At 57.0% G+C, this 27,991-nt stretch overlaps 1 protein-coding gene across 4 annotated transcripts in view; it reads left to right on the top strand.

The window, feature by feature from the left end:
- The first annotated feature begins 1,710 nt into the window (after positions 1–1,710).
- CFAP74 (cilia and flagella associated protein 74) overlaps positions 1,711–27,991 on the top strand; it is a 64,623-nt gene continuing 38,342 nt past the window's right edge. For 3 of the 4 annotated variants that reach the window (XM_042996276.1, XM_042996278.1, XM_042996274.1), the window contains exons 1-12: positions 1,992–2,152; positions 11,394–11,479; positions 13,425–13,509; positions 13,627–13,764; positions 15,613–15,711; positions 17,350–17,454; positions 22,575–22,748; positions 23,193–23,303; positions 23,683–23,785; positions 24,623–24,780; positions 25,972–26,176; positions 27,560–27,721. In XM_042996276.1, coding sequence (XP_042852210.1) covers positions 11,413–11,479; positions 13,425–13,509; positions 13,627–13,764; positions 15,613–15,711; positions 17,350–17,454; positions 22,575–22,748; positions 23,193–23,303; positions 23,683–23,785; positions 24,623–24,780; positions 25,972–26,176; positions 27,560–27,721 — 1,407 coding nt within the window. In that variant the 5' untranslated portion in view covers positions 1,992–2,152; positions 11,394–11,412. Of the gene's footprint in view, positions 1,796–1,991; positions 2,153–11,393; positions 11,480–13,424; positions 13,510–13,626; positions 13,765–15,612; positions 15,712–17,349; positions 17,455–22,574; positions 22,749–23,192; positions 23,304–23,682; positions 23,786–24,622; positions 24,781–25,971; positions 26,177–27,559; positions 27,722–27,991 lie in introns of those variants that run through there. The other variant, XM_042996275.1, reaches the window with a different exon arrangement.

Below are 27,991 nucleotides of genomic sequence, written 5' to 3'. Positions count from 1 at the left end.
CTCCAGGCTCTGAGCTGTCAGCACAGAGCCTGACGTGGGGCTTGAACTCACAAACTGCGAGATCCTGACCTGAGCCAAAGTTGGATGCTCAACCTACTGAGCCACCCAGGTGCCCTTATTGGCTCCTAATATTAACCACACTACTTAACTGCTCTATCCCACTTTACACAATTCCAAAATAGCAACAGCAATATTATGACCAAGACCGGGATTAATGCAAACAGTTTGAGATTTCTTTGCAGCTCTTTTTGCCATTACTACTTATGTACAAAGTGTTGGGTTTTAATGTCACTTGAATTATTTTCTGTGTGGTTAAGCCCCCAACCTGACATACCGTTAGGATCATTTGTTTCATTTTGCTTCCGATTTTTAGGAATTGATTTACTTCTGGCTTTGTCATTACACAGTTCCAAAGCCAAAGGGACAAGCACATGTGGAGAAATCTAGTTTCTGCACACACCTCACCTTCCTGACCCTGGTGGGTAACCGTTTGTACGTTACTTTTCAAGGTAGGAAAATAGCCATGTACGTTCTTATTGCTTCTACCCCTCCTTAGTAAAATACCATACACGCTGTTCTGCAACTTTATTATTACCTTGCTTAACAATACGTTCCGAGGGCCACTCTGGGACAGAACGTGGGAGCAGTCTTTCACAGCTGCTCCAGGGCGCGGCTGCACACCTTCCCGACACCCTCTTCCCGCAGCTCCTGCTGGTGAACACTGGAGTGTTTCCAGTCTTTTGCTCTCCTTTCCTTGTACAGTAGAAAGCGTATTGATGGTTAATGTGGAAAGGCCCAGAAAGGCAAAGCTGGGGAGAAAGAAGCCCCGCCATGTCGCCATGTGCGTGCGTGGGGAAGAGAAGTAGAATTTCTGGTAAAGGGGCTACCACCGGGGGCAGATACGGTGACTTCGGTCTCCCCCTGAGGTCCCTCACTCTGAGCAGGGAGAAGCCCTGGCCAACACCAGCGGGCGATGAGGGCGCAGGAGCGTGCTGCCACCGGCTGGCTCCCACCGTTCCCACCTTTGCTGCGGTTTTCGCGAGGCTTGGTGGCCCTGATGGATCGTCTTCCCTGCACAAACTTAAAGGACTTCCTGGACCTCACTGTGGCACCAAGAGGCAGGGATCAAAGCCAGCACGCGGCTAGCGGGGCCAGCCACCTTGCAAGTCACATGCAAGTCTCTGCAAAGGCAGAGGTGCACCCACGCCCTCGGGTGGCCGGACGCCCCCTGCGTGGCCTGGCGGGAGGTGCCCTTCGTCACACACACCCCCGCGCCAGGCAGGTCGCCTGACAGGAAAGGCGGGCAGGAGTTACGGTATAACGGCGACCTCGGGCCTCGGGGGACGGGGGAAGGAGGGGGAGCGAGGCGAGGCTCGATTCCGCTCCAGCGCAGCCGGCACGTTGTGCCCGCTCTCCCCCCCCCCCCACCCCTTGCGCAAAGCAGGGGAAATGCCGATTTTACGTGAACACACCTATTTTTTAGGGTTGACAGCCCGTCCGAACTTAGGTCGCCTTGGGCCAAACCCGCAGCTCCGACCCGGTGCCGGGTCCGGTCCTCCCAGCGGCGCCGTCCTCTCCGAGCCCCTCCGCACGCGGCCTGCATCCCGGGCGCACTGCGCTTGCGCGGGGCGCGCCGGACAGAACCATCGCGAGAACGGGGGTTGCGTGCGGCGCGCGAGCTCCCCCGCCGCGTGGGGCCGCCCGTTGCCATGGAGCCGCCCGCCGCCGACGCCGACGCGGAGCTTCGGAGGAGCCGCCGTGCGAGCCGTTCCGACCCGCTCCGGTCGGCAGAGAGGTGGGTCCGTCCGCCGCGTAGCCCCTCGGACGCGGCCCAGCGCCCTCGCCGCCCAAGTCCTGCCGGGCCGGCGCCTGCTGCGGCGGGTCTCGGGGGCCCTGCGCCGGGCGGTGCGCGCCCGCCGCGTGTGGTCGCCGCGCCTCCGCCGCGGCGGTGAGCGGACCTCGGCCGGGGTGGGAGGGCGCCCTGCGGAGTCCCCAGGGCCTCCCGACTCGGTTCTGCAAAGGATAACCGGGTCTGGGAAGCGGGAGGGCCTCCGCTCCGACGTCGTCCACCAGCGGATACTGGTTTATCCGCTCGCAGTTTTGGCTTGAGCGAGCCTTCCTTGAACGTGTGCAAGGACTGGGCACTGAGCAGGTGAGGAGCAGGTGGGGACTGGGCACTTATTAGGTGAGGGACAGGTGAGGAGCAGGTGCCGAGCAAGTGAGGGGGCAGGTGAGGGACAGGTGAGGGGCAGGTGGAGGAGACTGGACGCTTATCGGGTGAGGGGCAGGTGAGGGGCAGGTGGGGCCTGGGCGCCGAGCACGTGAGGAGCAGGCCCCAGTCTGGTCTGCAGCAGCTCAGAAGACTCCCGGGGCGCCTGGGTGGCGCAGTCGGTTAAGCGTCCGACTTCAGCCAGGTCACGATCTCGCGGTCCGTGAGTTCGAGCCCCGTGTCAGGCTCTGGGCTGATGGCTCGGAGCCTGGAGCCTGTTTTCCGATTCTGTGTCTCCCTCTCTCTCTGCCCCTCCCCCGTTCATGCTCTGTGTCTCTCTGTCCCAAAAATAAATAAAAAACGTTGAAAAAAAAAATTAAAAAAAAAAAAAAAAAAGACTCCCGCACTCACTCTCTGGGGGTAAGCCGTGCGGAAATTCATGAGCACAGCGTACACATTGGTTTTAAAGTGAACATCGGTGGTGACCCCCCAAGTCCAGAAATAAAAGCGTGTTGGCACCGCACAAGTCAACCCACCCCTCTCCTGCCTGGCAGACCTCCCCCCAGGACCATGAGCTGGTTTGTGAGTCTAACTCCCTTGCTTTTCTCTAGGTGTCCCACCTATGTGTGCATTCCTAAGCAATATAATTAAATTCCACATGTTGTTAAACTTCATATAAATGGAATGATACGGTGTATATTCTTTTTCAATTTTGAAACAACCCCACGTTGGCATAAAAGTTGCAAGTTGAGCACCAACAATCTTCCTTTTCCTGAAGCATTTGAGAACAAGTAGCTTGCATGAAGCTTTATCACCACCACCGTACTTTTGAGTATTTCCTACCTGCAAGGGCCCTCTCGGGCATGACCATGGCCCACGTGACCATCAAGGTCAAGAGAGTCACATGGATGTGTCACTACTGCTGGTCCTCAGCCCAGTCAAGCACATTTTGACAGTTGATCCTGTAAAGTCACAAAAGCAAAAGGACTCAGTCTGGGACGTCGCACAGCACTCGGTCATCATAGCGACTTAGTGTTTGTTCGGTGTCTTTCGGTCCACAGCATTCCCCAGTCTTTCTTTGGCCCCCATGACCCTGACACCTTTGATGGCTGCAGGCAGTGACTTTGTAGAAAGCTTTTCCATTTGGGTTGTCTGATGTTTCCTCAAGATTAGATTCGCATTATGCATCCTTGGCAGAAAAGTCACAGAATTTATGCACAACTTTTTTCATCCCGTTCCATCCTGTCAGGTGGCTCATGGTGGCCCATTTGTCACATTACAGATGATGTTTGCCTTGATCACTTAATTACAGTGGTGTCTGCCAATGTCTCCGCTGGGAAGTTACTTTTTCCCTCTGTAATGAACGCGTATTTTGTTGGGAGATACTTTGAGGCTAGTGGCCGCGTCACCCTTCCCAGGCTTGAGCTGGGCGGCTCACCGTGGGCCCCCCCTCCACCCTGCTTGGGCTCTGATGCCCTTCTCAGGTCTGCCTTCCTCCTACTCAGGCCCTGACAGCCAGCTCTGGGCCACCCGGGTCCTGCTTTGCCTGCCCCTCCTGGGGAACCTAGTCCGGAAGCTTCCAGAGGGGAGAAGGGTGTGCGCTGTGCACCATCTTCCCCTCAGCCGTGTGGAAGAGGCGCACCCGCTCTGTGACACGGCGCCAGCTCCTGCCTCGTTACCATCCAGCGCTCTGTAGGCCGGATCACGCTGTCGGTGTTTTCTGCTGTTGGTGGCCATGGGGCTTTGTTCCCAGAGTTGTTGCTGCTCTCTGAGGTCGTGTTATGTCTCCTGTTGTTTAAGTCTGTGATGAATTAAATTGTGTTTCTTCAGGGGGAAAAAAAAATCATAGGTTGAAGCTCTAACCCCTGGCATCTCAGAATGTGACCTCATTTGGGAATAGGGTCACTGGGGATGGAATTCAGTAAGATGAGGTCACACTGGAGGAGAGTGGGCCCTGATCCCATATGTCAGGCGTCTTTATACAAAGGAGGTATTTAAGGGGTGCCTGGGTGGCTCAGTAGGTTGAGCGTCTGACTTGGGCTCGGGTCACGATCTTGAGGTTCATGAGTTTGAGCCCCGCGTCGGGCTCCGTGCTGCCAGATTCTGTGTCTCCCTCTATCTCCGCCCCTCCCCCGCTCATGCTCTGTTTCTCTCTCCTTCCAAAATAAATAAACATTTAAAAAAAAAAAAAAAGAGGTATTTGAACGTAGATGTGCACTCAGAGCATCACACGGAGGTTGGCGTTGCCCTGCCACAGGCCAGGAACTCTCGGAACCTGGGAGGGAGGCCTGGGACAGACCCTGCTGTAGTGCTTCAGAGGGAACGAGGCCCTGCCGGCACCTTGATGTCAGATTCCTGGCCTCCGGAAGTGTGAGAGAATACACTTCCGTTGTCCTGAGACGCCCGGTGTGCCACACTTGTGCTGTGACGGCTCCGGGACACGAGCATAACGGCTGAGACTTTCCGTAGGGCACACACCTAGGAGAGGAACCGCTGAGTCAGAGAGTAGGGGGCGCAGAATGGTGCCCAGAGAGATCCATGACCTGATCCTTGGAATTTGGGAATATGTTAGATGACCTAGCAGGGGAACTGAGGTTGTTACCCAGGTGTCAGGAGATGGGGAGATTGTCCTGGATTATCCACATGTGCCCAGTGCACACACAGGGTCCTCAGAACTGGGACAGGGAGGCAGGAGAGAGAGAGTCGGGGGCCCCAGGAGAAAGACCACACTGACGCTGCTGGCTTTGAAGGCGGTCCAGTGGGCCCAGGAGTGTGCGTGACCTCTGGAAACAAAAATCCTCCCTAGAGCGTCCAGGAGGGAACGCCGTCCTGCCCACACCTTGATTTTCACCCAGTGAGACTCATTTCAGAATCCGACGTCGGAATCGTAAGGCAGTAAATCTGTGAAGTCCCTGGATTTGCGGGAAGTTGTCGCAGCCGCGGCGGGAGAGCCGCACTGAGGCGCGCGCTCGTTAACTCTACCGGGTGACGCCGGACTCTCTGGAAGTAATTGTCCCCGCTCTCGCTCCCACGCTCCCACCACGGCCGGGTGAACGTTCCCGCTGCCTCACTCACGCACCTGCCACTGTCGGGCTTGTGATGTCTGACCAAGTGTGATGACCACGTAACGATAGGAGATTGTGACTTTAACTTTCGTTTCCCTAATTACAGATGAGGTTGCACAATTGTTGTCGTCGTTGTTGTTGTTCATTACCAAGAAGTAGTTTATCGTCCAAAGCACGACTTGGCTAAGAGTTAAAGGGAAACACTCTTAATAATGCCAGGAAGACAGGCATGAAGTGGGGCACGCGGTCACACTGGACACATGGCTGCCCCACTTCCTGGCCATTTGAATGCCCTCAATGGTTAAGTGCCTGTGTGAGTCCTGCCATTGCCCCCGGACTGCCACCTTCTTTACTGATTTGTGGGTAATCCTTGCGTGGTCTTGATGGAGGACCTTTAGGATAATGTGTTGAATTTATCTTCTGGCTTGTAACTTTTTTCTCACTCTCCCGAGGCCATCATCTGAATGAAAGTTTTTAATTTAAATGTACGTGGCCACCTGCCAGCTTTTCCTCTCATGGCTAATGACTTTGGTGTCCTGTGTAAGACACCCTGGAGGCGCCCGGGTGGCTCTCTCGGTTGAGCATATGACTTTGGCTCAGGTCACGATCTCACGGTTCGTGGGTTTGAGCCGGTAAATACAGCTCCAACGGCTGAAGACTCACTTTTCGCATAACTGCAAAATCATCATCAACCCCAACAAAATTATCGTGAGTTTCTTAATAAAATCTAATGCCAATTTGTGGTCACTCTCCCACATGATCTCAAAAACGTCTTTTACAGTTGCTTCCAAACAGGACCCCCACACCACAGGAGGTGGACTTTTGTCTTCCGGACCTTTTCACTTAAAAAGGCCTCCCGGTCCCTCTTCCCCCCATGACACCCACTTGTTGAAGTGTCAGGATCATCTGTTCCGTTTATTATTTAGGCCTCCTTTGCCGTCACCCGGTGAGGCTCCGTCATTTCCTCCTTAGCGGTCCTGCACGCCTTTTGTTGCGTTTGTCCTTACGCAGTTCGTATTTTTTGATGGAATTGTAAATGGCAGCTTTTCCAAATCTTTGATAAATGGGAATATATTTGGTTTTTATTATTGCATTTATATCTAACGACATTACGACATCGTCTCAATAACTTTCATGAGGGAGGTCTGTATACGCATTTGGATTTCCTATGTACACGGCTATGTTATCTGAAAACATTGCCATTTCTGAATGCCTTTTTGGTCCTTTTACCCCTAAAGGTTCTAGCTGGGAGGCAGGAGTGCCAGTGGAAGGAAGTAGCTCAGCGAAGCCCTTGTTTTGTTCTCAGTCTTTTTCTTTTTTTAATTTTTTATTCACCTTTTGAGGGGGGGAGGAGGGGCAGAGAGAATCCGAAGCAGGCTCCAGGCTCCAGCTCTCAGCATGGAGCCTGACGCGGGGCTCGAACCCACGAACTGTGAGATCACGGCCCGAGCCGAAGTCGGACGCTTAACCAGCTGAGCCACCCAGGCACCCCTGTTTTCCGTCTTAAAAGAACATTTTTAACGTCTAGGATGATGCGTGATGTCTCCTGTACATTGTCGGCAGCGTGTAGCCTTTGTTACAGTAAAGGAGACTGTTTCTAATGTAAGATTGCCAAGTTTTTTTTAAAGCATAAGTGGCATGTTGAAGTTTATCAATACTTTTTCCCCACACTTGTCGAGTTGATCATATAATTCTCTTCCTTCGGCCTGTTACCGGGGTGAATTAAGCTGACTTCCGATGCTAAGTAAACGCCCCGTGGTCCTGAAGTTTTATGCCGTGTTGACACTGCGGATCCAGGCCAACGATGCCTCTCTCTGCATTTTCGTGTCTGCGCTCTGAGCGACAGGAGCTCCCCGTCTCCGGTCTCCGCTGTCGGTGTCGGGCTCTGGTGACGAAGGCTGCGTGAGCCCCACGAGAGAAGTCCGGACCTGCCTGTCCCTCCGGGAGGGGGTGCGTGTGAACCCAGTGGTCTGCGCCCGGCGTGTTTCCCACAACTGGATGGGGAAGCCTCTGAGCCTGGAGTGTTCTTCCTGGGAATGTATTTGACTGTTGATTGAGTTTCTTTTATGTTTATGGGACTTCGGAAGGTTTTTTTTGGTCAAACGATTCTGATTAGTAATATTTCTCTAATAATTTGTCCGTTGTCTACATTTTCAAATTTACTGGCATAAAGTTGTTCGTGACTTCTTTAGTTTTTAATGTTTCCCTGACATATTTATCGATTTTAGTCTTTTAAAAATACAAACTCTTGGTTTCCAGGAACATGTCGATCACATACGTTCGTTTCTGTTGCATGAATTGTGAATATTTTCAATCTGCTTTCTTCCACTTTCTTTGGGTTCATCTCGCAGTTCTTTCTGTAGCCACTCGAACTGGATGTTTCGTGCATTAACTTTTAGCCTTTTCCTAATGCCGTATATGCGTGAAGTTCAGGAGTTTGCTCTGCGTGGGGTCAGCCGCGCTATGGTTGATTGGAGCTACTGTCCTTGTAACTCAGCTCAAAGTATTTTACTGTTTCCAGCATGATTTTTTTCCCTTGACCCGTGAGTTATTTAGAAGTATGTTTCTTATTTTCCAGAAACACTTCTCTATTTGTTATTGATTTGGGCTGGTGATTTTTGGTCAGAGAACAAGCTTTTTATGATTGTTTTTATTGAGGAATAATTGGCATACGATATTAATATTGTGTTTGTTTCAGGTGCACCCCGTAGTGATTTGATATTGTACATTGCAGAGTCACCACCGTGACACGTGTAGTCACCGTCTGTCACCACACAAAGCTGTCACAGTATAACTATGTTCCTTATGCTGTACAAAGCCTTGTACATTTTAGTCTTTTAAAATCTATTGAGACCTGCTTCGGGCCCAGGAGACGGCTTTTGTAAATATTCAGTGTGTGCCTTCAGGGCGCACTTACAATTCTGTCTCTGGTATGCTCTCTGTATGTCTGTCACGTTCAGTTTGTTAATGATGGCGAGTGTCATTAATGACTTCTGCTATCTGCTTTTGTTATCAGTTCCTGAGAGTGGTGTGTGAAATTTTCCCACGAGAGTTTGCATTTTGACTTTTTCCTTGTTCTGTCGATCTGTGCCGTTTCCTCTGTGACTCCATTAGTGAACACACGTGGATGTAAAATTGTCGCTTCGGGACGCTGGGGTGGCTCAGTCGGTTGAACGTCTGACTTTGGCTCAGGTCAAGGTCTCACAGTTCATGGGTTTGAGCCCTGCATTGAGCTCTGTGCTGACAACTCGGAGCCTGGAACCTGCTTTGGATTCTGTGTCTCCCTCTCTCTCTCTGCCCCTCTGCCACTTGCTCTCTCTCTCTCTCTCTCTCTCTCTCAAAAATAAATAAACATTAAAAAAATTTCAGTGCTTCTGTAAGCTTGTGTTTTAGATGTCTCTCTAGTAGTGGACAGTTAGATTTTTTGGTTGTCGCTATGGGTCTTTTAACCCAATTTAAAAGGAGACCTTTTTTTTTTTTTTTTTTTTTTTGTTACACCTTGGCCCTTTCACCGATTTACAATCTTGCCTTCACTTAGATTTTGACCTGATGATTTCTTACTTTCTAGTCAATTCTTCAAGGTTCTTAAGGCAATTAACATACAATTTTATGCAGCATTTGTGGTTATTTTTAGTGTGATGGCTGGCACGCTGGACGGCCACATGCCTAAAATGGAAATGGAAGTTCCAACTGCTTCTTACGCATGTTTTAGCAAATCTGTTTCTGATTCTACTTCATCCCCATAGACACCGAGTTCTGGGGCCTTCCGCGGGCAGTGGGGCGCACGTGGGTTTTTATGGCTCCAGTTTTCCCCTGGAGGTCGGTCCATACCTCTGCCTGCAGGGCTGCTACCGCCTCACACTCCCGGCTTCTGTTTTGTTCAAACTGTTTATTCTCCCATTTGCCGCGTCCTTGTAGATGCGTGTGTTGAAAAAACTGAATCCTTCTGCTGTGGTTTTAGTGAGAATTTAAGAGGCATCAGAGGCTCCCTGTCTGGAACTGCCATGTTTCACTGGACATTCAAAGTGCATGTGGTTCAGCAGCACCTGGTGGCTCAGTCTGTTGAGCGTGTGACTCTTGATTTCATCTAAGGTCATGATCTTGAGGTTCGTGAGATCGAGCCCCATGTCGGGATCTGTGCTGACAGCATGGAGCCTGCTTGGGATTCATTCTCTCTCTCTCTCTCTCTCTCTCTCTCTCTCTCTCTAAGTAAATAAATAAACATTAAAAAAAAAAGAAGTATCAGGGCACCTGGGGGGCTCAGTCGGTGAAGCGTCCGACTTCCGCCCAGGTCACGATCTCGCAGTCTGTGAGTTCGAGCCCCGCATCGGGCTCTGTGCTGACGGCTCGGGGCCTGGAGCTGCTTCGGACTCAGTGTCTCCCTCTCTCTCTGCCCCTCCCCCACTCGTGCTCTGTCTCTCTCTATCAAAAATAAAATGTAAAAAAAAAAATTTAAAAAGAAGTGTATGTGGTTTAATGTCATCTTAAATGGAACTGTGTGTGTGATGATCCACCTCGTATCAGGCTGCCGTCCGTCCGGGGGACAACTGAGCTGCGCTGTGATGAGCACGTGGAGTTCATGAGCGCGAGCAGAACAGACTCGGCCACTTTGTAAATATGTTCTAAAAGCTCTGCCATTCACAGATGGGGGGGGGGGGTTAATAGGTTTTCTCCAGTGGGAGGAATATTGTTGGCATTTGACAAGATGCCTTGAAATTTTGCCTCTCAGAACCGTAATGCGTGATTGTTTCTTTGCAGCATTTTTTAAAAGGAATCACTGGCCTTGACTTATTATTGATTCATCCAGGAAACATTATTAGGCTTTGAAAATATTTTTCCGTCAATTATTCCGAAGCAATTGTCAAGTGAAACATGAAAGACAAATTCATCTACGATTGTAGCATCTCCTGCATAATATCAACATTCCGCACGGAGTTCTGGGCAGGCAGGCTCCTAAGGTCCCTCAGATAACTTAAAGCGTGAGGGATGTTCTGAAATTCCTTAAGGGTTGCTTCTGACCTGCCCCGTAACACGTGACATGCTATATAGCACGCACATCCCGAATGTTCATTGGGGTGAGGTTTGATCATCACGTGTGCAACCACCGCGAGAAATGATGCGGAACATCCCCCACCCCACTGTGCCCCTCGCGCCCCTCCCACTCCTTGCCTTTGACCCCAGATCCGCAGCCGCCGGCAGGTAGTTTTGCCTGAACCGGGGTTTCCCGGTTCTCCTCCGTGCGTGGCTTCCTTCACCTCCGGCGAGGCTCCTGAGACACGCTCGTGCGCGTCCGTTCGGTTCCTTCTCGTTCCCGAGCAGCAGCACGTGCTCACGACGACGGGCGCTTGGGTTGGTTTCCGGCTGGGGGCCCTCTGGGTAAACACTCGTGTGCAAGGTCGTTTGAGGGATGTGTTCTGGTTTGTCCCGGGCACGTCCTGGAGGAGGATTTCCGGGTCACGTGCTGGGCCAGTGTTCGTATTTTTGATTTGGGGCGTTCTCACAGGTGTGCAGCAGTGTCTCATGACGGTTTTGCCTCACGTTTCCCCGGGGACTAATGCTGCTGCGCGAAGTGTCACGAGCTCGTTGGCCATTTGGGTATCTCCTCTTGCCATGTCTGTTCTAAAATTCCTGCCCCTTTTCAGTCGGAGTCTGGACTTTATGTTGTTGATGTTTCGGGGCTCTTTATATATTCTGGATATACGACTGTTGTCGGATTTCTCTGCTGCAAATATTTTCTCCTAGTCTGGGCTTGTCCATTTTCTTTTCTTCTTTTTTACAAAAGTTTATTTATTTATTTTGAGAGGGAGAGAGAGAGAGAGAGAGAGAGAGGGAGCGTGCGCAGGGGAGGGACAGAGAGAGAGGGAAGGAGGGAGAATCCTTAGCAGGCTCTGCACTGTCACCACAGAGCCCGTCGTGGGGCTTGAGCCCACGAACCATGAGATCATAACCTGAGCCAAAACCAAGAGTTGGGTGCTAACCTGACTGGGCCACCCAGGTGCCCCTCATCCATTTTCTTAATGTCTTTTTACAAGAGAAATTGTTAATGCGTATGAAATCCAATATGTGTGTTTTTTAACTATGATCCTATTCATCTATACCTGTTACAATTTTTTTCGTAGCTAATTTCTGCTTCCGAAGATGGAAGAAGACGCTAACCAGTTCCCTAAGAAGGAGCTTTTGGACAATGTCCCGATTGTGGAAGATGGTAATAAAAGTCTTTTCACAGATAACAGGTGTTTTGGCAACAATGAAGATAAATGATGTGCTTTGTGGTTTCCCTGAATTCCCTTTCTTTAGAAAGACTGTATCTTTTAGGCTTATTTTTTTTCCTCAAAGTTTATATCATTCTGTCTTTAGTTGAAAAAAAAAGATAAATTATGGCCGAGATTCTTGAAAGCGACAGAGTATAGTTTTCTCGTTTCCAGCATCTCTATTGAGAAATGGGATGCCGTTTTTATCCCTTTGATTATGACCTGTTTTGGTTTTCTTTCCCTGGAAGTTTATAGATTTCAAAATAATCCGACAATCCAAGATAGGCCTTGATTTGGGCTAGGGCTGGACACCAGGCAAGACAGTCAAACCTGGACTAGCTTCCTTGGTTCTCCGTCTAACTGCAGCGTGGCTCGTTTCTCAGTTTCTGAGCTGTGGTGAGGTGAGGTGAAGCGTGAGGTGAGGTGTGGTGAGGTAGGTGGGGTGAGGAACTGTGAGGTGAGGTGAGGTGTGGTGAGGTGAGGTGAGGTAAGTTGCCGTTAGGTGTTGTGGTTAGATGAGGTGAGGTGTGGTGAGGTGAGCTGAGGAGTTGTAAGGCGAGGTGATGTGTGGTGAGCTGAGGTGAGGGGAGGTGTGGTGAGGTTTGCGTGTTGTGAGGTTTGTGAGGTTGGTGTGGTGAGGTGAGTGAAATATAGTGAGGTGAGTGTGGTTGGGTAAGGTGGGGTGAGGAGTTGTGAAGTAAGGTACAGTGAGGTGAGGTGAGGGGTGGTGAGGTACGAGATTGGTGAGGTAGGGTTTGATGAGGTGAGGTTATGCTGAGGTGAGGTGAGAAGAGGCGAGGTGCTTTGAGGTGAAGTGTGGTGAGGTGAGCTGTGGTGAAGTGTTGCAAGGAGAAGTGAGGTGTGATGTGCGTATGGTTAGGCAGGGTCAGGTGAAGAATTGTAATACGGGGTGCGGTGAGGTATGGTACGGGGAGGTGAGGTGACGTGAGGCGTGATGACGTGAGGTATGGTGAGTCGAGGGGTGGTTAGGTAGGTGGGGTGAGGAACTGTGAGGTGAGGTAAGTTGTGGTCAGGTGTTGTGGTTAGATGAGGTATGGTGTGGTGAGAGGTCGGGGAGGTAAGGTTTGATGAGGTGAGGTTGGGGAGAGGTGAGAAGAGGTGAGGTATGGCGAGGTGAGCTGAAGTGAGGTGAGGTGGGGTGAGGTAAGGTTGGTGAGATGAGAAGAGGTGAGGTGTGGCGAGAGACGCTGAAGTGAGGTGAGGTGCTTTGAGGTGAGGTGAGCTGTGGTGAAGTGTTGTAAGGAGAAGTGAGGTGTGGCGAGGTGGCGAGGTAAGTCGGATGCTTAGCCGACCGGGCCACCCAGGGGCCCCTCTGCCCTGTTCATTTGGATGCTCAATTTGTTCTAAATTTGGCCAGTAGGGCCCTTCCCACTTCTGTGTCCTCTTAAAATTCTTTAAGCAGGACTGAGCCACCCAGACACCCCTATGTCAGTCACATGTTTTAATATCGAGTGTATTAAAAATTAGAGCTGAAAAACTTTGTATATGTATTCAGTGAAAATAGCAAAACCGAACCTGGTGTATGTAACGAAAAGGGTCTGGTTTGTCAGAAGACAGCTGGATTCCCGTTCGGTCGTGTTAGTCTGTTGTGACACGAGACGTCATGTGGACTTTGGGAAACTCCATTCTACACTTGTGAAATGAGAGTGAGAGGACAAATGACGTTTTAGTACTACTAGCAAAATAGTTTGGACTGAAGACGCTCCGAGAGAGTCCTAGGCACTCCCACCAGGGTTCCCCGGGCCGCGCTTTGACAACCGTTGCTCTAAGGCCGTCAGCATCGCGCCTGCAGATGTGAGCTTGTCTAGGTTCGTCCCAGTGCTTCAGACTTGAACGTCTGCGTCTACTTTGTGTTTTTTCTCTTGCCTGGATTTCTAGAAAGAGATGAACTAGAGGCTCCAGAGTTCCAGGTTGAATTTCTTCCTCCGGCAGCTGAGAAGGGTGCCGACTCGGGAGGCCGCCGGTAACTACTCTGGGCGGGCCCCTTGCTCCCCGCACCCCAGCCTGGGCACCCTCGGCGGAAAGGTGGAGCCGGGCGGGTCGAACAGCGCGAGGGCAGCCGCTGTCCTTCCGCATGAAGCCCGGGGAACGCCGATGCTGACCCAAGTGGGAAGAAAACAGCCGCCCCAGCCAGGTTCCAGGCTTGCGGCCTGCGGAGGACCTTGGGCCGCCTGGAGACGCTGCAGGAGGAGAAAGAGCTGCTCGTTCAGAAAACCAGGTGGGCTCGACGGCGACGGGGAGGGAGCTGCGGCGGGTGGGCGGGGCGAGCAGGGGGCGGGGCGGCCGTCGTGGGCGGGGCGACCCGTGCTCCGGAGGCTTCGGGCTCTGCCGGGCCTCCGACCCTGATGACCTCGGGGCCGGCCTCGATGGACGGATCTCCCCCTGCCCTCCTGGCCGTCACGTGAGGCGTGCAGAGGGTGTCCCCGTTGGTCGTGCGGGGCCCGGGCCTCGCTGGTGGCCTGCGTGGGGCTGGGCCTCGGGTCGGCCCGTCCTGCCCCGGGGTCCGCTCCGGCTTGACCCGCGCTAACACTGGTAGCGCATGTTCCCCAAACGTCCGCGAAGAGAAGGTCATACGGCGAAAGTGGAAAACACATGGTCCCCGCTGTGACCCACGTGCCCCTGCCCACCTTCGCCTGTGGGTTCTTTCCCTGTGGGTGCGTGTGCCTGTGATTTCTGTCTGCTGACTTGTGTGACAGCCGCCTGCAGGCATCACTCCTGCCTACTTGTCCCCGGAGCAAGTAAAAACCTCCTTCCACCGGACCTCCGCACGGTTCCTCCCCTGAGGAAGTGAGCATCTCCCGGCCACGCAACCACGGCGGTTCCCTGCGTGTCCTCCAGGCTGGCTTAGAGCCCGCGCTCTGGGTTTGGTTCTGCTGTCCTCATCACAGGAGCTAGAGTTTTGAATCGGATTCGATCCAGGCCCACACGTTGGTCGCTTGTCCTGTCGGGTCTGGGAGTTCTAGAACGCTGACGAGGTGCTGCAGTGCAGCTGTGTGCCGGGTGTGCGGCCCTCCCAGGCCTCTCCCCGGTGCCCTTACACGCCTGGCCACGTTCACGTGTGCCGGTTCCCGTGAACTCTCATTTGGGCTGAGGTCACACAGGTGGCCCCTCTGAAGGGCTTTCAGGAAACAAGACCCTGATCAGGCAGCTTGATTGTGTGAGAGAAATCCCTGGAAAGATGATGTCACCTCAGCTCCTAACCTGGGCAAGGGGGACAGATGACCGGGGCCCCTGGCCTGGGCAAGAGGACAGATGACTGGGGCCCCTGGCCTGGGTGAGGGGGGACAGATGACCGGGGCCCCTGGCCTGGGCAAGGGGGGACAGATGACTGGGGCCCCTGGCCTGGGCGAGGGGGGACAGATGACCGGGGTCCCTGGCCTGGGCGAGGGGGGACAGGTGACCGGGGCCCCTGGCCTGGGCGAGGGGGGACAGATGACCGGGGCCCCTGGCCTGGGCGAGGGGGGACAGATGACCGGGGCCCCTGGCCCGGGTGAGGGGGGACTGATGACCGGGGCCCCTGGCCCGGGTGAGGGGGGACTGATGACCGGGGTCCCTGGCCCGGGTGAGGGGGGACAGGTGACCGGGGCCCCTGGCCTGGGCGAGGGGGGACAGATGACTGGGGCCCCTGGCCTGGGCAAGGGGGGACAGATGACTGGGGCCCCTGGCCTGGGTGAGGGGGGACATATAGCCGCAGCCCCTGGCCTGGGCCACGGGGGACATATAACCACGGCCCCTGGCCTGGGTGAGGGGGGACAGATGACCAGGGCCCCTGGCCTGGGCAAGGGGGGACATATAGCCGTGGCCCCTGGCCTGGGTGAGGGGGGACCGATGACCACGACCCCTGCCCTGGACGAGGGGGGACATATAACCGCGGCCCCTGGCCTGGGTGAGGGGGGACCGATGACCGCGACCCCTGCCCTAGACGAGGGGGGACATATAACTGCGCCCCTGGCCTGGGTTAGGGGAGCTGAAGGAAGATGGGTTTCCGTCCGAGGCTCCTGAGGGAGAGCGTGCAGAGAGACTCGATCCCAGAGAACTGCTTATCCGGATTCTGACTTCCCTGCAGAGGAGAGCTGCGTGCTTGCCGCCAGAGGATGGAGCTCATCGCCAAGCAGCAGGCGAGCGTGGCGGCCGAGGTGGCTGCAGGGAGAGAGGCCAACAACACGTAGGTCGTGCGCCCCGGGCGCCGAGCGGGGCGGGTGGCGGGGGCCCCCAGTGCCGCAGCAGAAGGCGTCCGGTCACCCGACTCGTCATCTGTACTAACACCTGCTGCCTTCAGGTGCACGAGGAAGCAGACTGGCCACCCTCCAGGGTGGGGAACAGACGCACCCCAATACGGAAAGAGACAGGTGGTCACAAGGACAAGAGAGCTGGTGGCCGTGAGGTCAGGAGAGGTGGTCACTTTGAGGCAGGTGGCCAGGGAGGCTTCCTGAGGAGTTGCCTCCAGGCTGGAACCTGAGTGAGAAAAACAACTTGCCTGCAGTGACTAGGAAGGAACATTCTGGCGGTGAGGATATGCAAAGCCGTAGAAGTGCCCAAAAAGGCCACTCTGTGGGGACAGGGCAGGGACACCAATGAGCTTAGGGGAAGAAACATCAGGACTGGCTTTGTCTCGATCGACCAGCCAGGTAGTGCCACTACCCAGATGAGGGGACAGGACAGGCAGGGGGTCAGAGGCCTGCGCGGCTACCTCACGTGGACACATCTGCTTGGAGCTCCCCGCGCCCGGGGCTGGTATCCACAGGTGAGCCAGGTGGCGTCCATGCACTTCAGGCCCTGTCGGTCTCACAGCAGCCCTTTGAGGGACCCAGGGACACTAAGTGAGCTGCCCGGGGTCACCCTGCTGAGCGGGGACACGGTGGGACGTTGGTTCTGGCGCTCTGAGCCAGAATTTGAATGTAGCTGCCCCACTTGCTGCCAGGAAGGGACGAGCGCCAGGCCCCATTGGCCCCAGGAGGGCAGAGGGCCTCCTGGAGGCTGGAGTCCTGGGGGTCACAGGACAGACAGGACAAGGTGCCAGACCGTTCACCCAGCAGCAGCATCGTGAGGCCTGCAGCCCAGCCCCCTGCAGGCAGAGACAGGCTCTTTTGTAGGACTTTAAAATCCACCTGATTCTATGGGACACAGCAGGCTGGATGTCGAGAAATGAGGGCCACACCAGCTGCTGGAAACCCACTCCCCAGCCGTACACGTGTGGGGTCCTGATCCGTGGTATGCACACACCGGCCCTGAGGTCTCTGTCACCCAAGGCTATTTCCACACAGCCCCACTGGCCACCCCGTGATCATCTGTGATAATCTGTGATTATCTCAGAACGTGCCTGAGCGGTCGGGTGCCTGGGCGGTGCACTGAGCCGGCCACAGCCCAGGACAGAAGAGGGTGCAGAGTGGACTCCCTACCTAGAGTCTTCCAGGGGCGTTTTGGCCGCCTGACTGCTTCCAGTCGGGCGAGTGTGCAGGATCCTTCCCTGATCTGAATGGGCCCGCAACTCGGACAGGCTGGAACCAGGGGATCCGGCTCCCTGACCCCAGGAGGGAAGTGGGCACTGGCGTGGCCAGGGCAGGTGCTCTAGCGGGTTCTGTGCCTGGCCAAGCAGCCAGAAGTAGGCACAGGGGCAGCTTTTCTTGAAGGCCTTCCCCGCTGGCCGGTGTAGACAGATTTCTCTCTTGAAAATGAAGAGGCCAGCTGAAGGCCTCAGTGGGATAGTGGCCACCGGGGGCTTTCTCTGGGAGCCAGGCTGACGCCACCTCCCCGCCCCCCCACTCCTCTGCCCCCCTGCCCCTCTGCCCCCGTGCCTCAGCAGTGCCTCCGTGGGCCGCCTCCAGGCGGTGTCCAGACGCCTGTGCACGGAGCTGGACGACGAGAGAGCCCTGCAGTCCCAGCTCAGAGCCGCGTTGCTGAAGAGCGAGTGAGTTGGGGGGGGAGGGGGGCTCCCTGCGCACAGGCAGGACGCGGCCCGCGTAGTTTGCGCGCGACTTTTAAGCTGCCTAGGGGTGGGAATGGAGCCCGTTAAATGAAATCATTGAAAGGATAAGACTTCACGTTTTTTGAAATGTTTCCCACTTTCTCCATGTTTGTTTGCGTTTCTGAGAACTATGACACCTGCTTCTTTTCCTTTCCCCTCTTTCCTGCTTCCTGCTTCCGGAGAACCACCAGCACCGTGTTTAAACAGTGTTTCGCTGTTTCACAACCTTTCTAGAAGCAACCCCCAGCAAAGACACTGGTGCTTGGGTTTGGGTCGTAAACAGCAGCATTGCCTCTAGCTAGCTGCCGCAAGAAAGGGGGTTTAGGAGGGGATCAGATTCTTGGTGTCCCTCGTGCCCTGCTTCCCCCCCCCACAGCGGCCCCCTCCCCCAGACGCTGGCCGGGCAGCCTCTGGGAAACGTGCAGGAAGGCCCAGAGGGCCAGGACAGGGCATTGGCGGCAGGCCACCCGCTGCTGGAAAAACCACAGCTGTCCCCTGCCCCTCCCGACCACAGGGACTCTCGGGGAGCGGGGGGTGGGGACAGGAATCCGTCTCTAACCCAGCCCTCCTTTAAGTTAGGCACAGTCCAGCCCTGGGTCCTGTGGTGCTTTAGCATAATCTAGTGGGGAGGCGGGAGGACAGAGAGGTGGCCGGGATGGTAGGGCCATCTGTGAGTGAGCGTGGGAGGACGATGGACGTTTATGTGGCCCTTGTTTGACGGCGCAAAACACCCCGAGCCCCCTTGGCCCCAGCCGTCCTAGTGACATCCTTTACGGCAAGAGGGTCCCACTTGGGGGTTGCAGGGGGTTATCCCGTCTCCAGCCGGGAAGACCCCTCACCCCTCCATGACACTCGTGGCCTCCACATTTTGAAGATTATGGGCCAGTGAATGCCCCTTAAGTTGTCTTTGCGTGATGCTTCCTTGTGACTGTTGGCTGGAATACCCCCGAGTGACGCCATGTCCTTCTGGGGGGGACTCTCAACGAGGCACATGATGGCGACCCGTCCGTTTCCGGTGGGGGGACTTTGGTGGCTGGGTCGAGGTGGTGCCTGCCGGGGTTCTCCACGCAGCGCGACACCTTTGGAAATGAATCCGTAACGTGTGGTGGACGCTCAGAGGCTCTGGGATCCTGTCCTCGCCCCCTTGCGGGCGCTGGTGTCTGAATTGAGTGGTGTTTCTTGCCTGCACCAATCATGATGGCGATGGCGATGGCGATGATGGCCCCCAAAGACGCTCTAAGTCCGCGCTCCTTCCGCGGCCGCGGGCCGGCCTTCTGGTGTGAAGAACAGCGTCTCTTCTCCACATCCGTTTGCTTATCGGCGTAGACTCTGATTTCTGTTTTAGTCAGCGGCATACGGTCACTTCCGTCATTATTCGCCTTGACCCTCCGGTCCTCCCAAGTCGGTGAGCGGGCCTCTTTCAAGCTGGCTCCTAGGCCCTTTGACACGTCCCTGTCCCTGACACTCTTGGAGTGCTCTCGGGCACCAGGACACGTTCCACGCCCCCCGATTCATCCTCCCGCCCCAGCTCTGGACTCAGCCTGGTTTGTAACTGAGGAGTGGGGTTTGGAGGTCTAGAGCTGGGCGCCGCTGATGCCCGTGGCCGCGAGGACCTTGCTGCTCCCAGGCCCTTGCAGCAGGCGGGGACAGCAAACCCGTGCACGTCTGTGTGTGTCCCTGTCTTGAAACCAGCTCCAACAGAACTGCAGGCTCGTCCCCACCCTCCCCCGCCGTGTCTGCACCTCCTTCCTGTGGCAGTGACCAGCCTGCCTGTCGCTACCCTCAACGTTTTCACTGGTTTCCCCGGTCCCCACGTGTAGCCAGTCCACCGACCCTTCCAGCGATCGCCCTGGGACCCTCCTCCTGCGGCCTGACCCCAGCAGCCTGCCCGCCGGCCGCTGCTCACGTGGGCCTGGCTGCTGCCAGACTGTCATTTGCTGCCTTGTTAATCAGCTTTCCCTGAGTCTAATTTACACACGAGAAAATGTATCCCAGACCTTCCCTTGTGCCTCTCCTCAGTCAGCAGCCCTGCCCCAGGGGACCACTGGGGACCGCTGACACACTGTGTCCCTTCCTATTAAATGTGTTCAGTGTGCCGGGGCACCTGGTGGCTCAGTTGGTGGAGTGACTGACTTAATTTCTGCTCAGGTCATGATCTCATGGTTCGTGAGTCTGAGCCCCGCATCGGGCTCTGCATTGACAGCGTGGAGCCTGCTGGGGATTCTCTCTGCCCCTCTCCTGCTTGCGTTCTGTCTCTCTCTCAAAAATAAATAAACATTTTAAAAACATGTTTTAAATGTGCAGAACCATACCTGTTTACCCGGCACCTGGTTTCTCCAGTCCACACAACGGCTCCCAGTTGCATCTGTGGTCTTGTGTGGAGCGGAAGTCCGGGTGCATCCGAGTTTTTTGTAATTATTTTATTTTAGAGAGAGCAAGCAGGAGAGGGGGGCAGAGGGAGAGAGAGTATCTTTGGCAGGTTCCACACTCAGCACGGAACCCGACATGAGCCTCGACCCCCGCAGCCCTGAGATGACCTGAGCCACCCAGGCGCCCCCACATCCACATTTTTACGTAGCAGGAGTCTGGGCGTGTCTGCGGTTTTTTTTTTTAATGTTTTTATTTATTTTTGAGAGAGAGATAGAGTGTGAGTGGGTGAGGGGCAGAGACAGAGGGAGACACAGAATCCGAAGCAGCTCCAGGCTCTGAGCTGTCAGCACAGAGCCCGACGTGGGGCTCGAACTCACGGACCGTGAGATCATGACCTGAGCTGAAGTCGGACGCTTCACCGAGCCACCCACGTGCCCCGCGTCTGCGTTTTTATGTAGCGGGAGTCCCAGGTGCATCCAGGGTTTAACACGGCAAGCATCATTACCTCCCCGTCCCTGGATGGCCGGGAACCTAGGAGCAGCGTAGCTGGGGTTCTGGCTCGAGATCTCCCGGGAGGTTACGGTTGAGATGTCAGTCAAGACGGCATCGTGTGGAGGTTCGCTGGGTTGGACGGAGGATCAGCTTCCAAGCTCGCTCAGATCGACCCCCCGCAGGCCTCTCCTGGGGCTGCTGACAAGGGACACTGAGCCCCCAGGGGTGAGCAAAAGCCCCAGTGTCCTCTCGGAAGTGACATCCCATCACCTCTGCCGCATTTGGATCAACCCTGAGACCTGGTGGGCGCGGCCTGCTCCACGGCGTGCGTGCAGGAGGCGGGGTCATGGGCTGTCATCCTGAGGACTGGCCGCCTCATACTGAGTCTCACATAGGCCCTTCCCCCAGCAAAACCGGCTGCTGCGCGCGGCGCCTGGGGGGGGGGGGGGGGGGCGGTACACTGAGTGTTCCTCGCGCCTCTGCGCTTCCGCTGTAAAATGTCATCGTGTGGACGTCACGGCAACACAAGATGGGCTGAGCGACTCTAGCCCCGCAGAGAATCGCAGCAGGTGACAAGAACACGGGTGGAGAAGGAAGCCCTGTGCGCAGAGGAAGTGACCATTCCCAGGAGCACAGATCGCCGCGCCCGCCTGGGTCCTGAGGGGCGCGTGTGCCAGAGTGGGGCGCGGCCTGCTGTCTGCTGCGGGCGGACAGGGCGCTCAGCGGATTGAGGCCAGCGCAGCCCTGGAGCGGGCGGGTCCGCGTGGCTGGCCCATCGGCCTCGTCGACAGGAGCCTTCTCTCAAGTGGGGTCCTGACGTCCTCATGCTCTGGGCCCATCCCGGGAAGTCCCGCCACCAGCCCCTGGGCCACCAGCCACACCACGAGCGCCGCCGCGGGGTCTCCGCGGATCTGTGCCTCCACAAGCGGTGCCCCCGGACGCACATTCTTGGGACTCTGCTCTCAGGGATGACGCGCCTTCAGGCTCTCCTGTGTCGCTGCCGACCACACGCTGGGCAGAAGCCCCCTTCAGCCAGGGACTCCGAGGAGGTGGAGGGGTGGGCAGGCGAGGCGGGCCCCTCCAGGGGGCTCGTGTGCACTGGGGTGCAGGCGGGACGCCTGAATCTGTGGCTCCGTGGCTCAGGTAGTGCCGCTCACTCATTCAACAAACGGTAGTTGAGGACCTGCTGTAGGCCACACTCCGTTCGAAGCATTTAGGGCTCGCCGGTGAATAGAACAAGTGAAAAGCCGTGTCCGGGGAGCCTCTGTCTTCGTGGTAACGGGAGGCAGACGATCAGCCAAACGTGAAGTTCGGGACGGGTGGCCCGTGTCACGCGGTCCCTGCGTCCCTGGACTCGAGCTTCTGTCTCACCTGGGTCCAACAGCAAGGCCAAAGGCCACGGGCAGCCTCGCACCGCAGGCTCCGTGCAGGGGCCCGGCCACGCCCGGGGCAGGGTGTCTGCCGCAGGGGCCCGGCCGAGAGCCTTTGCTGACCTTCCTTCCGGCGCTGCGGCAGGCGGCACACGCGGACCTCGCGTCCCCGAAGGTGATGCCCACACAGATCTCACTGGGCTAAAACCAAGGGGCTGGCAGGACTGCCTTCTTTTCTAGGGAGAACCTCTTTCCGGCGTCGTCCAGCCCCCAGACGTGCCCTCCTTCCTGGGCCCACGCCCCTGCCCCATCCTCTAGGCCAGCAGCACCTCTGTGCCTCTGATCTTCCTTCCACCGTCACCTTCTCTTTATTCAGAGAAAGTGGGACTTCAGTCAAATCGCCATCTTTTTCAGGCCTGGGGGCCAGCAATCCATCAGCCACGGTCAGACGTTCCCGCCGCCTGTCCACGCCCAGACACCCCTCCTGTAGGTCACACAGGGTGCTCATATGGCAGCAGCCCACTTCCCCTCCGTGTCCTGTGCTGCCCACCCCCCCCGGCCCTGTCTCTCGCTGCCGTGCCACAGGGAGCCTCTTTCAAAGGCGGCATCTCCCACCTGTGTCCCCGGCCTATTTCAGAGTGCCACACCGGTCCTCGGGCCAGCCATGGACACCCTGCGGCTGCAGGCCCAGAGGGCTTCCGGGAGGAGGAGCCGCCCTTGACTGGTGGTCGTCAGAACTGCGTGGCCAGGCCCTCCCGGACCCCCTGGAATGGACGCTCCTCAGAGGGTGTGGCCTTTGCCGACACAAACAAAAGTGCCTCTTGTTTGAAGGAGCGCCATGTGGCACATTGCGATCCAGAAGGGACAGCTTGAGGACGTCCAATCGTCTGCCCAAGAGGAGGAAGCGGCTGCCAGGAAGGGCCTCCGGGTGCACGCGGCCGAGCAGCTGCACCGCGAGGAGGAGGCCCTGAAGAAGGCCGAGAGGAACCGGCTGCTGAGGGTCAGGTGGGTGGCCAGGACCTGCCGGGGGGCCTCAGCCCTTCTCCAGAGCCAGCTCCTCTGTGGCCCCGCCTGAGCCCCTGGCCAGAGTCCTGACCCCGCGGGTCCCCGGGCGCAGCCCCTGCCCAGGGCCTCCTGTTTGGCCAGGCTGCTGAGCAGGGCAGAACAGCGCCCGCAGGTGCGTCACAGGCCCGCTCCCGCTCCCCTGGTGCGGTCCCCATCTCCTTCCCTCCCAGTCCTCGTCCGGGGTCCTCCCCACCCCTCCCCCTGCTCACCCCATCCGGCCCGTTGCCAGCTTTCCCTGCCGCTTCTATAGGAGCCAAGCCCCTGGACACCGGCAGCACTCTCGCCCTGGGCACAGGTGCCGCCGGCCTGGCTCTCAGGGTCACCTGTTCCCTCAAGAGCCGGTGCTCCATGAGTTTCCGTTCCCACTGTCCCCCGCCACCGCAGGAAGGCCATGCACCTGCAGAAGGAGCACAGGCTCAGGCACCAGAAGCTGGTGGAAGATGCCAAGAAGAATCACAAGATCGCGGTGAAGTTCCTGAAGGCTTCCCTGGGAAGGTAGTGTCCTCAGACTCCCCCCATTGATACCCTGGAGGAGAAATATAAGAAATACAAGAATCTCGTTTTTGTTTTACTGTCCCCGATTTTATTATTAAATCATTACCCTACTGTCAGAACATAATAAAGCTGTATTTTTAGTTTCGAGCTGACTTCCTGCTTGTGTTCAGAAAAGGACCTGCGGTGAGTTGCCAGGGGCCTGTCCAGAGAAGCCTGTTTCAGTGTTCCCTAGAAATTGACGTTCAACATAACGCTTTCCATGTGTCTTTAATGTGGTCACGTTTAATTATTTCCTTGACGGACGTGACCACCGTGCAGTTCTGTAACCGCAAGTCAACGTGCCCCGGTACCTGTGGTTAAAAAACGTGCCTTCTTCCAGAATCCGCGAGCAGGAGAGGGAGAAGGAGATGGGGTCCCAGGAGCACATGAAGAGGCGCATGGACGCCGTGCTGGCTTTGAAGAACAGTATCAGTGCCAACAGGGTAGGCGACCTGTGTCCACCCTTGCCCTCGGGGCACATCGCACTCCAGGAGGGACAGCTTGACACGCTCGGGGCCCCACGCAGTCCTACAGGAGCCCTCCAGGCAGGCGTGTTTCGTTCCAGGCGGGGGTCCACACCTCGACCCCTCAGCCTGCCCTGCCCTGTCATCTGGCTTCCCTGCCCCTTGGGACGGGAGTCCCGTGTCCTCAGACTCGCCACTCAGTCGCTTCCTGGGGGTTACAGAGCCTCCCCCCACAGGTCTGTTGCCCCTGGGCCCGTGCTGGCACTAGCCAGGTGCCCCGCCGGGCAGGAAGAAATCAGCGCAGGCCTGTCCTCCTGGGGCCTGGTCCACGGGAGGAGCCATGGCAGGTCTCCAGGGGGACCGGGGCGCAGCGAAGCCATGTGCAGGGGTCCAGGGTCCTGTTGGAGGAAGTGATATCCCCCTGGGGCCCAAGGGTGTGGCAGTTAGGCCTGGAGAGTGGAGAGGGGAACAGCATTTGCAAAGGCTCAGAGGCAAGAGTGAGCAGGCCTCCTGGAGGGGAGCCCAGCATGGCAAGGGGGCAGAGGCGAGGCACCAGGCCTGCAGCGCTGTGGACGACAGCCAGCTCGGGGGGCGGGAAGCCCCTGAGGATTTTAAGGACAGGTGGTTGGTGGATGGGCGGGACCAGGCAAGGGTGGGGCTCTGCAAACCTGTGCTCCGGCATCTCAGGGCTGAGTTAACGTCACCGGCTCAACAGAGAGCTGCCATGTGTATGTGTGTGTGTGTGTGTGTGCGCACATGTGTGCACACGCGTGTGCATGTGCCAGTGGTATACCCTCACTTTTCTCTGTTCCCAAGGAAACACTCCGGAAATTTCAAGCATGGGGCCAGGCCAAGGCAGAGCTGGCTGAGCAGAAGGCCCGGGCCCAGAAGGAGATGATTCTGGCCCAAGGTGGGGACGCTTTCAGACACCTTTTCCATCAACGCCAGCGCCAGGAGCTGGAAGCCCAGAACCGGTGAGTGTGAGGTGGCTTCCTGGGGGAGGTGCCCGCCTGGGCCGAGGGAGGCCTGTCCCTCACAATTAGCCAAGCTGCTTTCCTCCCTGGGCTTCTCCCCAGATGGGGGCTCCAGCCCTCCCTCCACACCCTGCTCCTCAGACCCCAACAGGTGAGGCCTCCCATGGGCCTCAGAGCACAGACCTTTCGACCCCCATCACCTCTAGCGTGGCCCCCCTCAGGCTCCTGGCCTGGCTTCCTGGTTTCTCAGGAGCTGCCCCAAGCCCCCGACGCAGCTCACTCTCTGTGTCTCCGGGCTCTCCAGGCCCCTCCGCGGGGGGCCGTGGGGGGTCTGGGCTCACCCTTCACGCCCTCATGGGCTTCGCTTTCCGATTTCCTCCAAAGGGCACTCGGTGCTGCCTTCTCAGTATGCCCTGCACCCTCGTCATTCACCCTGAGAACCCCCCTCAGCCCTGCAAGGTCCCAGTACACAGCTCTCCAGGCCACACTCTGTCCTGCCTCCCGCCCCCACACCCCCCGCAGGCGTGGGCTTCCTGAGATCCAGAGGTCCGCGTTCTGGTCCTGCCCACCTCCTGAAGGGCACATCCCTTCTCCCCCCCCACCACCACACCCCCTTCACAGGCACGATTGGTGCGTACCCGGGTGTGGCCTCCTGGTCCTCTCCCTGGGGACAGCATCTCCTGCCAGGGAGTCACAGTGCTCTGGCTGTCACCACAGGAGCTGTGCCATCAGTCGTCCTGCTAGGGGCTCCCAGGGGCGGCTCCACCCGTGCCTTCGTCTGGCGCAGGCTGGGCACGTAGGAAGAGCCAGGGACAGAGTTGGAATGAGTGAAGAAATGAATGAGTGAAGGAATGAATGAGCACGTGAGTGAATGGCCTCGAGCCCTAGTGAGGCCGTGGTTTGTGCCTCGCTGGAGTGCCCGGCTGCCAGCCTGGAAACCTGGAGTAAAAGGCACGTCCTGTGGGGTCAGGTTTGCTGTGGGGCCCGGGCGGGGCAGGAATTTCAAGGCCCGGGTCTCCGGCCTGGCAGCCTTCCTGGGCGTCATCTGTCTGCTCCCTTGGGAGCCAGGGGGCCCGGCCAGAATCAGCTCCCGGCAGCCCTGAGCCCAGCGGGGCGGCACCTCCTGAGGGAGGGGCCCCAAAGGCAGCTCGCAACTCACCTCCCCTGGTTCCACATGGCGTTTTCCCACAGCGCCTTCGAGGAGCAGCAGAAGCTCAGAAAGCAGGAGATCATAGGTCGGATTCTGAAAGAAGAGGCTGCGGAAGAAACCAGGAGGAAGAGGCAGTCTTCTCCCACCAGAGCCACGGGCCGGCTGACCCTGAGAGATGAGACGTGGGGCTACATCGCGGACGTCTGCGAGGACAGGGGCACGGTGGCCCTTCCCCGCAACCTGCTGGTGAGCCAGAGGCCCCTGTCTGGTCACAAGTCCCCGGGGACGTGGTTGGGCCTCGAGACATTGTGTGACCATCCCCGGCTAAGACCCCTCAGCCGAAACCGTGTGGCCTGCACCAGGCTGTCTTCCGGCCTCCCTGCTCCCCGGGGGCCCCGCGGGGGGGACGCGCTCGGGCCTCCCCACGGCTCCTCTCTGCGGCACGCAAGATGGTGGGCCACACGGCGTCCACCTGGGAGCTGTCCTTTCCCAGGTGACGGCGCAGGTACAAGGGGCCGAGACCCAGGTCTCTGGTGGCTCATCCGCCACAGGATCCGCCTCTGCGGACTCCACTGCAGGTGCGGAAGCCCGTAGCGTCCTCTGCAACAAGAGTGGCTCAGGCCGCCTTACCTGTCCCTAGACAAAAAGACAGGCAGTGAGCACAGGCCAGTCCCGGGCCACGGGGCTCTCTGTGCACATGCCTGTCACCACCCTGGCACCAGATGCTCTCAACACCCCCCAGAGACCAGCCGCTTCCACGTCCTGTACCCCCTTGCCGCTCATGCGTCATCCTCCTGAGGGCCGGCTCCAGGCCAGCACCCCCACCCCACCCCCGGGGCTGGTGACCCATACCTGTCTCCAGGAGTGAGGGGCAGGGACATCAGAACCCCTCCTGAGCCCAGTTCAGCACTCCCACTCCTGCCCCGTGCACCTCGAAACCTGAAGGTGCGGGTCGCCGGCTCCCCGGGGCCTCTGCGGGCTCTTCACTCTGTTCCCAGGCGCGTTTTTGGTCTCTGCCCGGTCCCTGCCCGCCACTGTGGAGTCTACCCCTCTGGGCCGTCACCCCTGCCACCTCCTCCCTGGCCCGCCCAGCCGCCTGCCCTGCCGTCCACACTAGGTGTCCTGTGTTTCTCCGTGTCGGCACCCAGTCTGCTTCCCCGGGAGCTCTCCACACATCGCAGCCACATCCCCCTCCGTCTACGGCTGATGCTCCCTAGAGGGAGGCCCCACGCCGTCCCCTCTGAAGCCCAGTCCCAGAACCCGTGTCCTCCGGAGGGAAGGCTTTTCCAGGGTGTGGTTTATATAAGCAAAAATTAGAAATAACACGAAACTGAGGATGGTGAAGAAGATTGTAGTAGGCCCGTAAATCCATGTTCTGTGGACTCTTTTGTGAGTATTGGAGAAAAATATGTAATGATGTGTCTGAAGTTACTTATATTTGAAATGGGAAAGGGTTACGAAACAGACCGTGTTCTAGTCTCCAGGTAAAGAGGAAAAGAACCCGTAGAAGAGTCAGGTTGTCCGTAGCCATGTGCCCGAGGGTCTTGTGATGGCGACTATGTTCTTCTCTCGCTGATCTGTAGAGTCCCTTGTCTTCTGTGATTAGCTATGAATTTCTCTCCCCAACAGCAGGACAGCGGAGCGGTCTCCCCCCCCAGAGCCTCTCAGTTACTGGAAACCATCTCCTATGAGTGCGTCCAGGGGGACTCGGGGAACATCACCTGGGAACATGACACGCTGGCCGAGCCGGAGATCCCCGGGCTCTGGAAGGAAGACTATAAGCCGAACCAGGTAAGCGCTTCCTGCCCTCAATTCCGAGAAGTTGGATAGCAGCCCCGACGCCGGCTGACCTGGAGTCAAGGCCGCAGACAGAGCCCCTTCCCCACCATGTCCCTCAGGGAGGCACCTTTATTTGTGCTGCCTGAGAAAACATGGCTCCGGTTAAACATTTCAAACCTTTCTCTTGGCCTAATTGAAAAATCTAGAAACCCCCCGCCTCTGCCGTCACTTCCCACAAATCCAACGGGATCCTGGACGTGCCTGCTCGTCCCTCTTTCCTTT

This window comes from Panthera tigris, chromosome C1 (genome assembly GCF_018350195.1).
Source record: "Panthera tigris isolate Pti1 chromosome C1, P.tigris_Pti1_mat1.1, whole genome shotgun sequence".
Lineage (NCBI taxonomy): Eukaryota > Metazoa > Chordata > Mammalia > Carnivora > Felidae > Panthera > Panthera tigris.
This window is presented reverse-complemented; position numbering and strand designations above follow the sequence as displayed.